This window comes from Callorhinchus milii, unplaced genomic scaffold, assembly GCF_018977255.1.
Source record: "Callorhinchus milii isolate IMCB2004 unplaced genomic scaffold, IMCB_Cmil_1.0 Scaffold3, whole genome shotgun sequence".
Classification (NCBI taxonomy): Eukaryota; Metazoa; Chordata; class Chondrichthyes; order Chimaeriformes; family Callorhinchidae; genus Callorhinchus; species Callorhinchus milii.
The window spans coordinates 86,771,485-86,785,297 of NW_024704744.1; the positions used below are offsets into that span (position 1 = coordinate 86,771,485).

The following is a 13,813-nucleotide window of genomic DNA, read 5'->3' on the forward strand; positions in this document are numbered from 1 at the left end:
GTTGCGGAGGTGCGGGAAGGCAGAACAGGTCATGGTATGGCTGTGGGGTAGAAAGAATAGTTGAGGGTCAAATAAAACGCCAAGGTTCCTGACTGAATTAGCGAGGTGGAGTGTACATCCTTGGATGGTGATGCTGTCAGCGCCTGAGGTGTGAAGCCAATCAGGAGAGCCTTGGTCTTGTTGATGTTCAACTGTAGAAAGTTAGCTCTCATCCAGGACTTGATTTCTGACAGACATTCTGTCAGGACAGCAATGGTACTGGAGTCAAGGGTGGAGTCAAAGAGGTAGAGTTGGGTGTCATTCGCATACATGTGGAAGTGGACCCCATGTCTGCGGATGATGTCACCAAGAGGGAGCACGTAGACGTTGAAGAGGAGAGGACCAAGGACAGAGCCCTGAGGAATGCTGCACGAGTCAGTGCAGGGGATCAAGGAGAGACTGTTTGTGGAGATGAAGTGGAGATGGTGTGAGAGGTAGGATCTGAACCATTCAAGGACAGAACCATGAAGGTTGACTTGAGAGGAGAGGCGGGAAGAAGGTAAGCGGAGGAGAGGGAGGATAGAGTGGACAACAGTATCAAAGGCAGCAGAGAGGTCAAGGAAGATGAGGAGGCAGAAGGAGCCCGAGTTACAGATGAACAAAGTGTCATCTGTTATTTTGACCAAAGCTGTTTCTGTGCTGTGGGCAGCACCGAAACCCATTTGGAGGGGTTTGTAAAGGAAGTCGTGGGAGAGGAAGGAGTGAAACTGGGAAGTTTCCAGGACTTTGGAAAGGGAGGCTGGAGATGGGGTGGTAATTTGAGAGCAGGGATAGGTCCGGCTTAACGATAGGAGTGATGACAGCCATTTTTAAAGGGGTGGGAGTGGTGCCAGTGGACAGGGAGAGGTTTATGATGTCTGTGAGTAGAGGGGCAAGAAGGTGGAGCTGGGAGGTAAGGAGAGGGGTAGGGTTGGGGTCGAGGGAGCAGATGGTCGCTTTCATGTGGGCTATATTGGCAGTGAGAGAGGAGGGGAAGACAGGTTTGAAGGTAGAGATGGAGGCGGGTGGTAGACGGAAGGGCTGAGTCAGCTCGACCCGTTATAACAATGTCAAATAAGAAAAACAATGAGGTCAATCGTGCTCTGCTGAAAATACCCATGTTTAGTTACTTCACAATATAGTAACCACATAATTGTTTTGAAGTAAGAAATACCTTTTCGAGTCCTTAACATAACTTACCTCCACTTGCATACTCCATAATTAAATATAGTGTCTTCTCTGTTTCAATTACTTCAAATAACTTAACTGGAAGAAAAACAAAGGGAACGGTTTAATTATGAACGATAACATTTTATAGAACTAAATGGATAATGACAATCTCTGCAAACTCACAGGGCCTGAAGCTGCTAGTTTGCTAGTTATTCCTTTCAGGAAACAAATCTGACCAGGAAGTAAACTTCTTCTCTGTATGTTTCCCTCGACTATTGCGAATTATATGAAAGATGTTGCATATATAAATTATATAGTAATTTATATTGAAACATCTCAAAGCATTGCACAGGTGCAGCAACTGCATGTATAGGCAAACATGGCAGCTATACATGTCAGCACGATCTGACAAACAGCCATGAAGTGAAAGATGGGACACTTAAACAGAGGTCCCGGACATCTGCCTGTTCAGATGGAACTGAAGGATACCATGGCACTATTTGAAGGCAAAAGTTTCTCAACAACAATAACAACAACTTGCAATTATATAGCACCCTCCATGCCAGGACGGCGCCTCAGAGCGCTCAACAATGGTGGCATTTTTTTTCACAAGCGCTGTCTCTGTACTGTGGGCAGGGTGGAAACCGGACTGGAGGGGTTTGAGTAGGGTGTGAGGGAGAGGAGTGCACGAAGTTGGTTGGCAACAATGCTTTGGTTGGCACCAGAGCTTTGGAAGGGCAGTTTGAGATAGGGCGGTAGTGGCCGAGGTTGGAGAGATCGAGGGTAGGATTTTTAAGGAGGGGAATGATGACCGCAGTTTTGAGGGCAAGTGGGACTGATCCTGAGGAGAGAGACTGGTTAATAGTGTCTGCCAGCAGTGGGCAGAGGAGGGGGAGCTGAGTGATCCGCAGTTGGGTGGGGAGTGGGTCGAGGCAGCAGGTGGTGGTTTCATTGTTTCATTCTCCTGGTAACCTGGCCAACGATCCCCAATAAAATTGGTCATTCACTTCATGGCTATCTGTGGGACACTGCTGTGTGCAAAATGGCTGCCACGTTCGTCCACAAAACAATCGCTACACGTTTTACAGTACATCATGTGAAACGCTTTGAAACATTCCTCCCACCATGGAATGCGCAATACCAAAAGTAAGGGTTATTATTATGGAATAGGTTTAGTGGCTTATCCAAAAGGTGCCCCACCCAGTACTGTGTTGTCAGATCATCTCAACACAGCACTCAAACATAACTTCAGTTTCCTGCTTCAACTCAGTGTACTATTGCTTCTAATTGGTTTGAAAGATGGCTGAAATGTCTTAATTAAGCAAAACTTACACTAGTTTGACAAGCTAACAACAATGACATTTTGTTATTGTTATGAAAAGAACATCGATCACAAGCACCAGAAAACAATCTGCAACTTGGTAACGAACATGTTGATACTTAATCAAAAGAATGTATCATTTAAGAAACAAGCAGCGATGAAAGAGAATGAGAGGATTGCCTGACAAACAATGAGCATTTTTTTAATCCATTCATGATAAATGTAATTTTGGACTATCAGTTTCTAAAAATATGTTTTTAATTATGAATATAAAAAGGCAATCTTACCTATATTTGGGTGATTCAAAATCTTCATAATTCTTACTTCTCGAAAGAGCTGTTAAAATGAAAAACAATTGCAGCTTAGAAATGTGGGACTTAAAAAGAAATAAGATGATGAACCTTGCAGGGTCTTCTTCACTCTTATAATAATACTTGCCTTATATAGCGCCTTATCACATCTTCGAGATGTCTCAATGCGCTTCACAGAATATACTATAAAATGAATTGACTGTATATTTTATGGGCAAAATGGGGCAGCCAATTGTGCAGTGTTCCAAAACAGTCGCGGATTGAATGACCAATTTATTTCTTTTTTAAGGAATTATTACCCCTGGAAAAGTGATCCTTCAATCGACTAACAACCGGGCTCCTACTTACTGATAGGTAAACAAAGGCGTTATACACATGTGGGAAGGAACACAGCTGTGCACAAATTGGCTGCCGCGTCCACACACAAAATACACAGTTACTACAGCTGTGAAGCTCTTCGACATGTCCTCCTGACGTGAAAAGCACTAAATAAATTGTAAGGATTTATATATTGCGCATATCCTAACTCACACTAGTGGCTTTGGTTGTATGTTGTTCCTGCAAGTATAGCACGCAGGAAGTGACCTGATGTTGACCATTTTTTAAGTATATTTTTTGATTGCAGGCACAGTGATGAGAATGTGATTGGTGCAATCAGGATACGGAAGTGATGACCCGTTATAACACTGGTTGGGATTTTATGGATCCCCCATTCTCTAGTTATAATGGGACTTATTGCACATAGCTCCCACATTCCCACACTGTAGATTTCCAGATTCACTTCCCTTCCTTTCCCTCTCCGCTCCTGAAATTTGACTGCATACAAAAGTCGCAAAAATAACCACACCACTGAAGCTTTTAAGATTGCTGCGGACAGGTAATAAGTTACAGTGAGCACAATATATAAAACTAGCCAGTATTCACAGAAATCTAGGTTATTCAGGCTTCACCCAATTGATTGTGCCAGTGAATGGCTAAATTATTCCATTTAAAATCATTCCATTTAAGGGGAAAAGCATTACATATATTTTAAAAACTATCTGATGTTCTATTATTTAATGAGCTGAAATGATAAATAACTTTTGACGTGTGAGCAAGTTTGCCCAGTATTTACAGACTGGTTTTGTAAAAAATTCAGAGCCTGCTCATGGGTTTAATGATGGATGACAAAACACAAAACAAAAGGGGCTTAAAGTGATTTTAAATCCAGGCCGTTCGGTCTCTGCTCTCAATGCTCCTCCAAATCAGAGTTACTGCCCGTAAATTGTCATTGAGTTTACAACTGGTTTCCTTGATTTAGTAATCTGTGACATATGGCACTGCTTTTGGCTGAAATGTTAATGTAACAGTACAGCGTTCCAGATGATTTTCTGATCTGTCGCGAACTGCTATTATAAATTCAGATACTTTTGTTTAAACAGCTGGCGACTCTGTAAAAAAAAGTTCCTTGAGGTATTTTCCCCTCTCCCAACCCACATTCTCACATATACACGCACACTGCCCACACGCTACCTGTTGTCTTCGGCTCATACTGGGATCCAACACTCGCTGTCTGTAAACACTGACAAAGTTATATCAGTATTCACAAATAGCATTAATTACAGCCTCATTACAAGAGCAAACTGAAAGGTTCATTGGGTTTTGTGAAAATTGTGTTAGACCTTAGTATGGATGTATTCAATGTCCTGGCCTCAACCACCTTTTGCTGGCAAACTGTTCCAGTGATAAATTACCCTTATGGTAAAGAAAAGCTTCCTGGTATCTATCCTGAAATTGCTCTTTACAACTCTAAACCTATGCTTGTTCTACTGTCTTACTGCATCCTAAAGTATTAATCTGGGTTTACTTTTTCAATCCCATTTAAAATGTTGTACACCTCTATGAGGTTCCCCTCTGAGTTGCCTTCTCTCAAAACTGAAAAGCCGCAGCTTGCCTAATCTTTGCTCATCACTCTTAACACTAGGGATCATCCTTGTTGCTCTCCTCTGCACTGCCTGTAGGTGTGGGCTGTCCCTTCTGGTACTTCTCACTCTGGCAAAGAAAGGTGTTTTGGTCTGTGGTTGAGGGTTTGCAATTTGTCTCACACGGTTTGGTCCTGCACCTGACAAATGTTTCCTCTGTGCTGAGAGCTCTGTTAATTCAGTGTGTATCTGTCGCCATTGAGCTTCTTACCTGAAGCAGCATATTCTGTGTATGAACACAAATCTCATTGCCCGTTTGATATCATCCTTCCAGCTAACGAACTCGACTGTCTTTCTCATTACAGCATCAATACCAATGGCCTGGTCTTAACCACTTTTCCTAACATCCTTTCCAGCTATTGATTATCTTCCGTATGAAGAAATATTTCTCAGTCTCTCCTCTGGCATTGCCCTTCACAACCTTGAACCTGTGCCCGCTTGCCCTGCTGTTTTTTCTGATACAGGCTACACTCCACTGCTGTGCATATACAGTACGTGTTCCCCCGAACAAGCCACCGGACAACAAAGACCTCAGCAGCTGCTGACAGCCACTATTTAAAAAGAAACAAGCAAAAGAACGCTGCGTGTGCAGATGAACTGCTTGAATTGAAAAGACCTCCAGGAGGCTGTCAGGATACTGCAGTGCAATCTCGAGGGAAGAGGAGGAGAGGGCCAGGGCACAGGAAAAACAGTTCAGTTTATAGAGGGCTCTTGTACGGTTCATCAGCCTTTGTGGCAATTTTTGATTTGACAAGCCTTTGAAGTCGGAAATCCTCCTGCAATTTATTTGCACTTTCATCATGCAAAACAAAACACTCCGCATTTTTAATACCTCAGAGTTAAGATGATGTTCATAAATTGCTGCATTATTTTTCAGCTTATGGTACCATCTGATACCTTCAGTCGTTGCTCCCTCCTAGCTGTTCAATAATTAATTGTACAGCATGCAAGATCATTCTCCCCGTCAACATGCAATAAATAAAACAAGATATCGCTCCACTTTAAATCGTGTTCTTTGATCACAGGAACTTGACACATGAGACAATGCCAAAAAGTCACCAATTAAAAATTGGCTAGAAAACTCTGAAGTTAGCACTGTCTGGAGTGCTCTTGAAGGATGCGACATATCCTGGGCTTCAGAAGAGCAGCTAAATTGCTTCTGCAGTTTATCGCCTCATTCGTAACCACTCAATGCATTACTGCCTTGCAATACTCTCCAGCTGCCTACAGCACCATTCAAAAGGAGAAATTCCTTTTCCTTTTCGAATAGTGCCATGCGATCTTTAATGTCCACCTGAACAGGCAGACGGGCCTCGGCTTAACATCTTATGTGAATCACGGCACCTCAGACACCGCATTAGAATGTCACCCTAGACTTCGAGCTCAAAGGCACGGAGTGAGACGTGAACTCACAACTTTCTGACTTTGAGGTGAGAGTAGCTACCAACTGAGTCAGAATATAAGAATGTGGTTTCTCTCTCGGATGAAGCCTATCCAGGAAGAGCTTTAAAACCCTCATAGCTTGATGTCAAACTGAATCCTAGCAAGTGAAAGAATATTGAACTTAGCATAAGTGAACAATGACTTGTTGGAAACTCTGAAATCATACACAAAGATATGATTTTCTTTTTTGACATGCTCTCATCCAAACCCCAGTGGCTGGTTTCAGAATAGCAGTAGTGTAGGCATACATTATGGAGCCCAATCACAGTTACAATCCTAAATACAAATCCTGACATGGGGCTTGAACCCACAACCTTCTGACTCAGAGCCGAGGGTGCTACCGACTGAGAAAGGAGATTATCTCAATGTCTTGGCCTACAATCCCCCAGATAAAAGTGGTTATTCGGTACATGCCTGTTTGTGGGACATTGCTTTGCCTACAGGATACACAGACGCTACAATTTACAATATATCCTGGGAAACACTTTGAGACGGCCTTCCGACATAAAAGGTATGATACCAAATGCAAGGATGATAAGTGGTATAATAAATTGCAGAGAAGTTCAGCATCATGTGGGCATTACTGAATGTGAATAAAAGCTGAACTTTCCCAAAGTCAGGAGGGTCCAGATCAGCTCTCAGGCTAGTCTAAAACTCCCACCTCAAACTAACTCCACCCCAAACTAACTCCACAGAGACGCTTCACCTTCTGCCAAACGTACATCACTGGAGTGTTCCCAGTGCAGAAGCCCTAGGGACCCATGTACAATGTTTAAGTGTGAATTCTGCACTATTAGAACAGCATTGCCTACAAACACACAGTCACTACACTTGACAGCAGTTATCCCCGAAGCTCTCTGAGGCATTACATTTTGACATTATGGAAAATGCAAGGATTGTCTTTATAAAGGGTGCTGTTTCTCACGGTGGCTTACTATGAATAAAATATTCTATCTGGATTTCAGTTCCCGTTTCTTCTCTTCCCAATGACATGATTTCCTAGGATGTCAATACGACGACAGAGCTGTCCTGTGCCCAGCCACCAGGAGGTGCCCAAGGCAAACTTGAGATGGTATGCGTTCAGACTCACTTCTCTGACCACACCCTCTTCTCCCTGCCAAGCCCGGGGGAACTGCTGTGAGAATTCACAGAGGAAGAGAACCCAGTGCATTGTAAAATTCAAACAAGATTTAATTCCCTAAGCTTAAAACGCTTCTGTTTTTAATTACGTATTTAATAACTGTCTGTTCAGCTCTGACATTTCCACACCTCAGTGGATAGTGCAGTCAAGCTTGTTGTTAAGAGTGGCGTGGCTATGAGTCACTTTTGAAGGCTGCTGACAACAGCAAAGCATCTTCTTTGCCACTAAATTCAAGCTCAATTCCGACACAGCCACTACCCTGTTCCCACCGCCAGTCTAGTCCAGGCTGACACACGATTCCTGTGCTGGAGGAACGCTGCAATATCAGATGTGTCGACCTTAGGATGAGACGTTAAACCAAGACTCTGTTTGCCTGTTCAGGTGGACAGTAAAGATCCCATGGTATTATTTGAAAAGAGAAGGGAATTTCTCGTGGTGTGCTGGACAACAATCCCCTAATAAAACTGATCATTCACTTTATAGCTGTTTGTGGGATATTACTTTGAACAAATCGAGGTTGCCACTAATGTTGCTTCCTTCACAAAGTTCCTCTTGCACATGAGATGCCGCTAGCAGTGCTTTCTGATCAGACAGCATAGGCACACAAAGTGATGTCAGCGCCGATCTGGAATTTAGACATTTTTTAGTACCAGAAGCCAGGCATATCTCACTTCTCGTTATCACAGGTCCAAGGTAAACCCACTCTGTAAGTGAGGCAGCACTTTATCAATGGAGCGATGTAACGGGGTTCCCCTGCACATGTAAAACTCCAGCCTAATCACCTCCATGCACCTTCAGTGTAGCGTAACTGCAATACTGCTCAGGTTTGCATCCCATTGCCTGGAGCTTGTTAGTAAAATGGCTCCACAGCCCTAGTGACTGGCTGTAAGGGTTACAAGAGAATGGGGGTAATTTACTCAAAACAGAGAATAATTAACAAAATGTAGAATGATCACTGAAAGGTCAATTTCAGTTGTCTTCATTTTCTGAGGTTAGAAAGTACCAGGGACAAGGTTAATAAAGGCAGCCAAAACAGAAACATTAATACCCTAGAAATTAAATGAACTAACTCAGAACTGGTTTCCACGATGAACCTCTGGGGGAGGGGAGCAGGCAGGGCAGGGGTGTTGATTCAGTTTTTGTTATTTTCACCTAAACAGAATATGATCGTGGTGTTGGGGGTGGGGGGGAGAAAGGAGGAAAAAACGTATGGAAAAAGAGACAAGCACTCTGGTTCAATTAGGGTTAAATTTGAATTGAAATGCTGATGCATTTGCCTACGTAGGCTGCAAGATCGCTTGCATTTTTAAAGATCCTTTAAGACTAGAGATGACAGCAGCAAGTTCTGTGTCTGTACCGTCAGCAAACTGCACTCGTGCATAAATCTTCTCCATTCATTTCAGGCACTGAACTAACTGTGTATTGAGAGTGTCTCACTGATAAGGTGACCTTGCAGTTTTGTTCTGCAGTCTTCCCCATTAATCACCCATTATATACTACCAGGAACTCATCACTTCTCAGCGTATGGTAACTGCCTATTTATAAGCAATGGTAATAACCTATTTTAATACTACAGTAAAAAAGAAATCCTCACAATTGATGCAGAGCTTTTCATGTCAGGGGGTTTTCTCAAAGCTCCTTACATGAAGTACTATAAAAGAGAATGACTGTGTATTTTTCTGGGCAAACACAGCAGCCAATTTGCACACAGCAATGTCCCACAAACAGCCATAAAATAAATGACTACTTTTAAATTTCAGGATTGTTGGCTAGGACTCTAGGAGAAACTCCCTTTTTTTTGAAAGTTCCATGAGATTTTTAACGTCCACCTGCACAGGCAGACAGGACCTTGGCTTATAATAATAATAATCCTTGCATTTGATATTGCGCTTTTCACGTCATCTAGACGTCTCAAAGTGCTTCACAGAATATGCTGTAAAGTGAGTTGACCTGTGGGCGAAACGCGGCAGCCAATTGCGCACAGCAGCATCCCACAAACAGTCGTGGATTGAAAATGACCAATTTATTATTGTTTTGTTTTGGAGGGATTATTATTAGTCGTGTGGAGTAAGGAAACTTGCCCAAGGTTTTGCCCTGCCTGGAATTGAACCCAGGGGTCTTGCTTGCAAGGCGAGTGCTCTAACCACTGAGCTACAGGCTTAACGTCTCATCAGAAGCACGACACTTCCAATAATGAAGCACACCTCCAGCACTGGATTGGGGTGTCATTTTAGACTATTTAAATTCAAAGACCTGATGTGGGGTCTGTCAGAACAGTCTGACTTGGAAGCAAGTTTGCCTCAAACTCTACCTCAATTCCTCCGCTTTGCCCCCTCCTTGTCCATCTTCAGATCACAACTCAAGACCTTCCTCTTTCACCTTGTCTACGGTCACCTCGCTTTTCTTCCTGGCTCAGTCAAGCTCTGCCACTGTTAACGAGTTATGAGATGCTACTCTGTGTGAATGGCATGACATAAATGCAACTTACTGTTGTTGAGAATGCTACCAACTGAGCTAGGCTGACACACATAGTTTATATGCAATGCACTTTGGGACGTCCTCCTGACGTGAAAGGCACTATACGAATGCAACTTTGTATTGTATTTGGATTTTCAGACGGAACTGTGGAAAAACAAGATTCCAAATTAAAACTGAATCTTCTAAAAATTTTGCACGAATTTGAATTTTAAGAAAATGGTCTTAAGGCTAAGACCTTGAGAAACGTCAAGCCTCTAGTGCAAGACTCGCATTTTTATACAGTGCTTTTGTATCCTCTTCTTAACTACTGGGGCTCAATTTTTTAAAAAGAAAACTACACTTAGGTTAAGGTCATCCCTTGGTCAAATACACCAGAAACATGATGGAGAGAAATAGCTGCAATTGCGTTAACTTTCCCACGTTTGAGAGGGGGCCTAAAATCCCGCTTTTAATGTTCACTAAAGATCCTTGTGAGAAAGCTCAGCTCTGATACTTACATGCAAATAAGGCCCCTTAGGCTGAAGTCCCACAAGGCAATTGAAACATTAACAGTAGATGGAAAAAAAGAGTCAGATGCCTTTGGGAACAGAGTGCAGGAGGAGAAAACTGGAGAATAATTGGCAGAGCAAAAACACACTGATGGAAAAGGAAAGTGTAAAACAAGGTGCGATATCCAAAGGAATTTCATAGTACAGGTATTTAAGCTGCAATGTACATCTTGGATCAATTTCACACTGCTGTGCTCAATTGGCTGCCGCGTTTTGCCCACAAAATTACAGTCAATTCACTTTACAGTAGATTCTGTGAAGCGCTTTGAGACGTCCAGAAGACGTGAAAAGCGCTACATCAAATGCAAGGATTATTATTGAGTAACAATTGTGGTAAATTCATGATGAATCAACTTTTTGTTAGGTAATTCTTTCGTGTCGCAAGAGTTGCTGGTGATATGGTCACCTAAGCTTCTACATACAGTATCGACAGTGTACTGTTCCCAGGAGATCATTGAAGTTCAATGGCAGAACACATTTGTGGTCTGCCATTGTACTTCAGCTCTGGCTGGACTCAAAATGATTATAGTGGTGATGAGGCAGAGAAATGAAACCGAGAATCTGTGCAATTCAAAAGTATATTCTTAAATGCTAAATTGTGCAATAAATCGCATGGACCATAACTCTCTCTCTCTCTCTCTCTCGTCAGTTTTCTCCTTTTGTCCCCATTTCTCCTGAAACAATCATCACTTAGAAATAAACACTCTGATCAGTTCAAACAAAGCACAGCATGCAAACAGAATATTTACTTCAGAAATTGCTTCCTTTTGAATGACAGCAGAGACAATTTCTGTTCATTCGAACGGCTCACTCATTCATTCAGAAACTACATTTGCTGCCAACATTTCTTTTTGTGCTAAACCCAAAATGGTAGATGTGCTTCCACAACCCGACTATTTGTGGGGTGTAGAAAAATAACAGGCGAAGAAAAATGGAATGATTTAATTGCTCGGGTCACTGAATATTTACTAGTTCCAGACTTTATAATTGTTCTTTGGTGCCTTTCAGTGCTTTGATTTAAATGGGTTATGTCTGTGCTTGGATACACAGACTGCACCTATGCAGTTAGGTGCTCGGTTACAAAATACTGTTCATCGTTTCCAGGGCATCATATAAAAACGTTCAGAAACCGGAGTCACTGCTGAAACACTAGTAAGATTTTGAAAGCCACGAACCATTTGAAGTTCACAAATAAAAGCGCTCTCTAAACAATGAGTTTCCTCTTCTACTCAACTTGGGAGAAAGCTGGCCTCTGTTGAAAGGTAAGTCTGCTGATGCCGCCTACTTGTGAGACATTCACCTGGACCTGGGAGAGCATGTTCAGTCAGGAATGGGTGAGTCCTTTTATGAGGTGGCTTTCCTCAGGCAGAATGCTTGGGGTTGCCATACTGATGCACACAAACCTCCCAGTCATGGTCCCACATTCTATATAGCACTAAGGGCCAGTTTCTACATTGATAGAGGGCAAATACAAACACTTTGCTAAATTCCTAGACAAGGTATCGATTACGTCCCAACATTCATCTCAGATATATTCTCAGCATTAAGCCCTTATCTACGTCCACCCGCAATATTTTTTTGGGGGGTGGGGAGTAAGGGGTGTTTGTATGGGAAATGGGAGCAGATTGCAACTGTCCCGTTTGTCTGTACAAGCAACTCACTAATCAGGTTGACTGAACTGCGTGCCATGGTTGGGCCACAGTCTCAATCTTGCATTGCCTTTAGTTTGGTGGATTTGTGGTGCAGGAAGTGGCATACTTCTAATAGGTACTGTAGCAATTATTTATTCTAACCCTAGTTCACTGCTCTACATTAACATTGGTTATTTGCTTTCAAATAAACCAGAGTTTGTTTTTCACCAAGTCTCCTGAGGACAACTTCTGTTGCCTCAATCTCTCTCTTGTGGGAGAGTGAGCATTTCCGTACCGCATTCAGTCTCAGGTGGAATATTTTCTAAAGGTTAATCATATGCTACCCTATCCCTTATTCTATTGTGGGAGTATGCCAAGGCATTTCCCGGAGGGTACTTTTTAAGGAAGCACCTAACATAGGAAAACGGAAATCCTAGTTTCCCACAGATGCCTGGATATTTAATGTTGATTCACTGAAATCTAAAAGGGGCTGCCCTGGAGGCTATCAGAAATTCTACACAAATTCTGATTAATCCTATTTATTATTGCTTTTTAGAGCATCCGCAAATTGACAAATTGTTGAATACAGTCTTCGCTTTCAAGTCGTTTTCTACAAGTATTTAGAAAAAATACAGCTTCAAAATTAAGACTATATTTAAAAATTTGTCAAATTCTAGTTGCTCTAAAATGCTATATAAATAAGAGTAAATTTAGAGCCAGGCTGAATTTCTCCCCGCTAGTGTGAATCACTGATGCTCAGAACTACGAGATGCAGTGACACACCTAGGAAATTACTTGCATACGTGAGAAGCCAATTATAGCAGTAATCCCTACAGTACACCATTAGACCGGGCTAGTAGTCAGAGAGCACAGAGATTAAATGATGCTTTGAGTGGTTCTTTTCTACTCTCTGCAATCAGAATTAATTCTGGGCTCAACAAACCTGTCAAAAGAACAAAAGGTGGAAATGGGGGTGATCTTATTGAGGTCACATTTGTTTGGATGAAATATTTTGTGCCCACCCGCACTGCCAAAGACTTCGAGCCCAGGAGTCTTCCCGCGAACATTTAGATTTGAACAAATGTTTTTCCCCAGGATTGGCTAATCCACAGACATCAAGTTCATGCTGTAAACAAGGAGCATATCAAGAGGCTATTTCCCTCAAATACATACAAACAAGAGGGTTGTGTGCAATACGCCAACATCCTTGTCGAATTTTGTGATTCACATATTGAAGCAAATGTTCTGCCAACACCCTAGCAAACATGGCACTAGGTACATCAAATTCTTGCATTCAATACAGCACCAACAACCTCAAATCATTTCAAGTCACTTCACAGGGCATTACAAGAATACATTACATAAGAATATACAGCACCGAAACTGGTCATTCGGCCCAACTGGTCTACGTCGGTGCTTATGCTCCGCATGATCCTCCTCTTGACCTTCCTCAACTAAGCCTTCTATTCCTTTCTCTCTCATGTACCTATCCAGCTTTCCCTTAAATACATCTACACTTTTTGCCTCAACAACTCCTTGTGGTAGCATATTCCACATTCCCACTACTCTGTGTGTGAAGAAATTTGATCTATTTGTGACTATTTTATATTGATTGTCCTTGGTTTTGATCTCCTCCACAAGTAGAAACATCTTACCTATATCTACACTATCAAAACCTTTCATAATTTTAAAGACCTCTGTCAGGTCACCCGTTACCCAACTCTTTTCAAGAGAAATGAGTCCAAGCATGTTCAGCCTTTCCTGATAGATATAACCTCTCAGTTCTGGGAT

The 13,813-nt window shown here is 42.2% G+C and overlaps 1 protein-coding gene across 3 annotated transcripts in view; it reads right to left on the minus strand.

The window, feature by feature from the left end:
* The window catches only part of mark1 (MAP/microtubule affinity-regulating kinase 1), a 91,366-nt gene that overhangs the window by 28,566 nt on the left and 48,987 nt on the right, over nucleotides 1-13,813 (minus strand). For all 3 annotated transcript variants that reach the window (XM_042333063.1, XM_042333062.1, XM_042333064.1), the window contains 2 exons: nucleotides 2,797-2,845; nucleotides 1,219-1,284 (listed from right to left, as the gene is read on the minus strand). In XM_042333063.1, coding sequence (XP_042188997.1) covers nucleotides 1,219-1,284; nucleotides 2,797-2,845 — 115 coding nt within the window. The remainder of the gene's footprint in view (nucleotides 1-1,218; nucleotides 1,285-2,796; nucleotides 2,846-13,813) is intronic.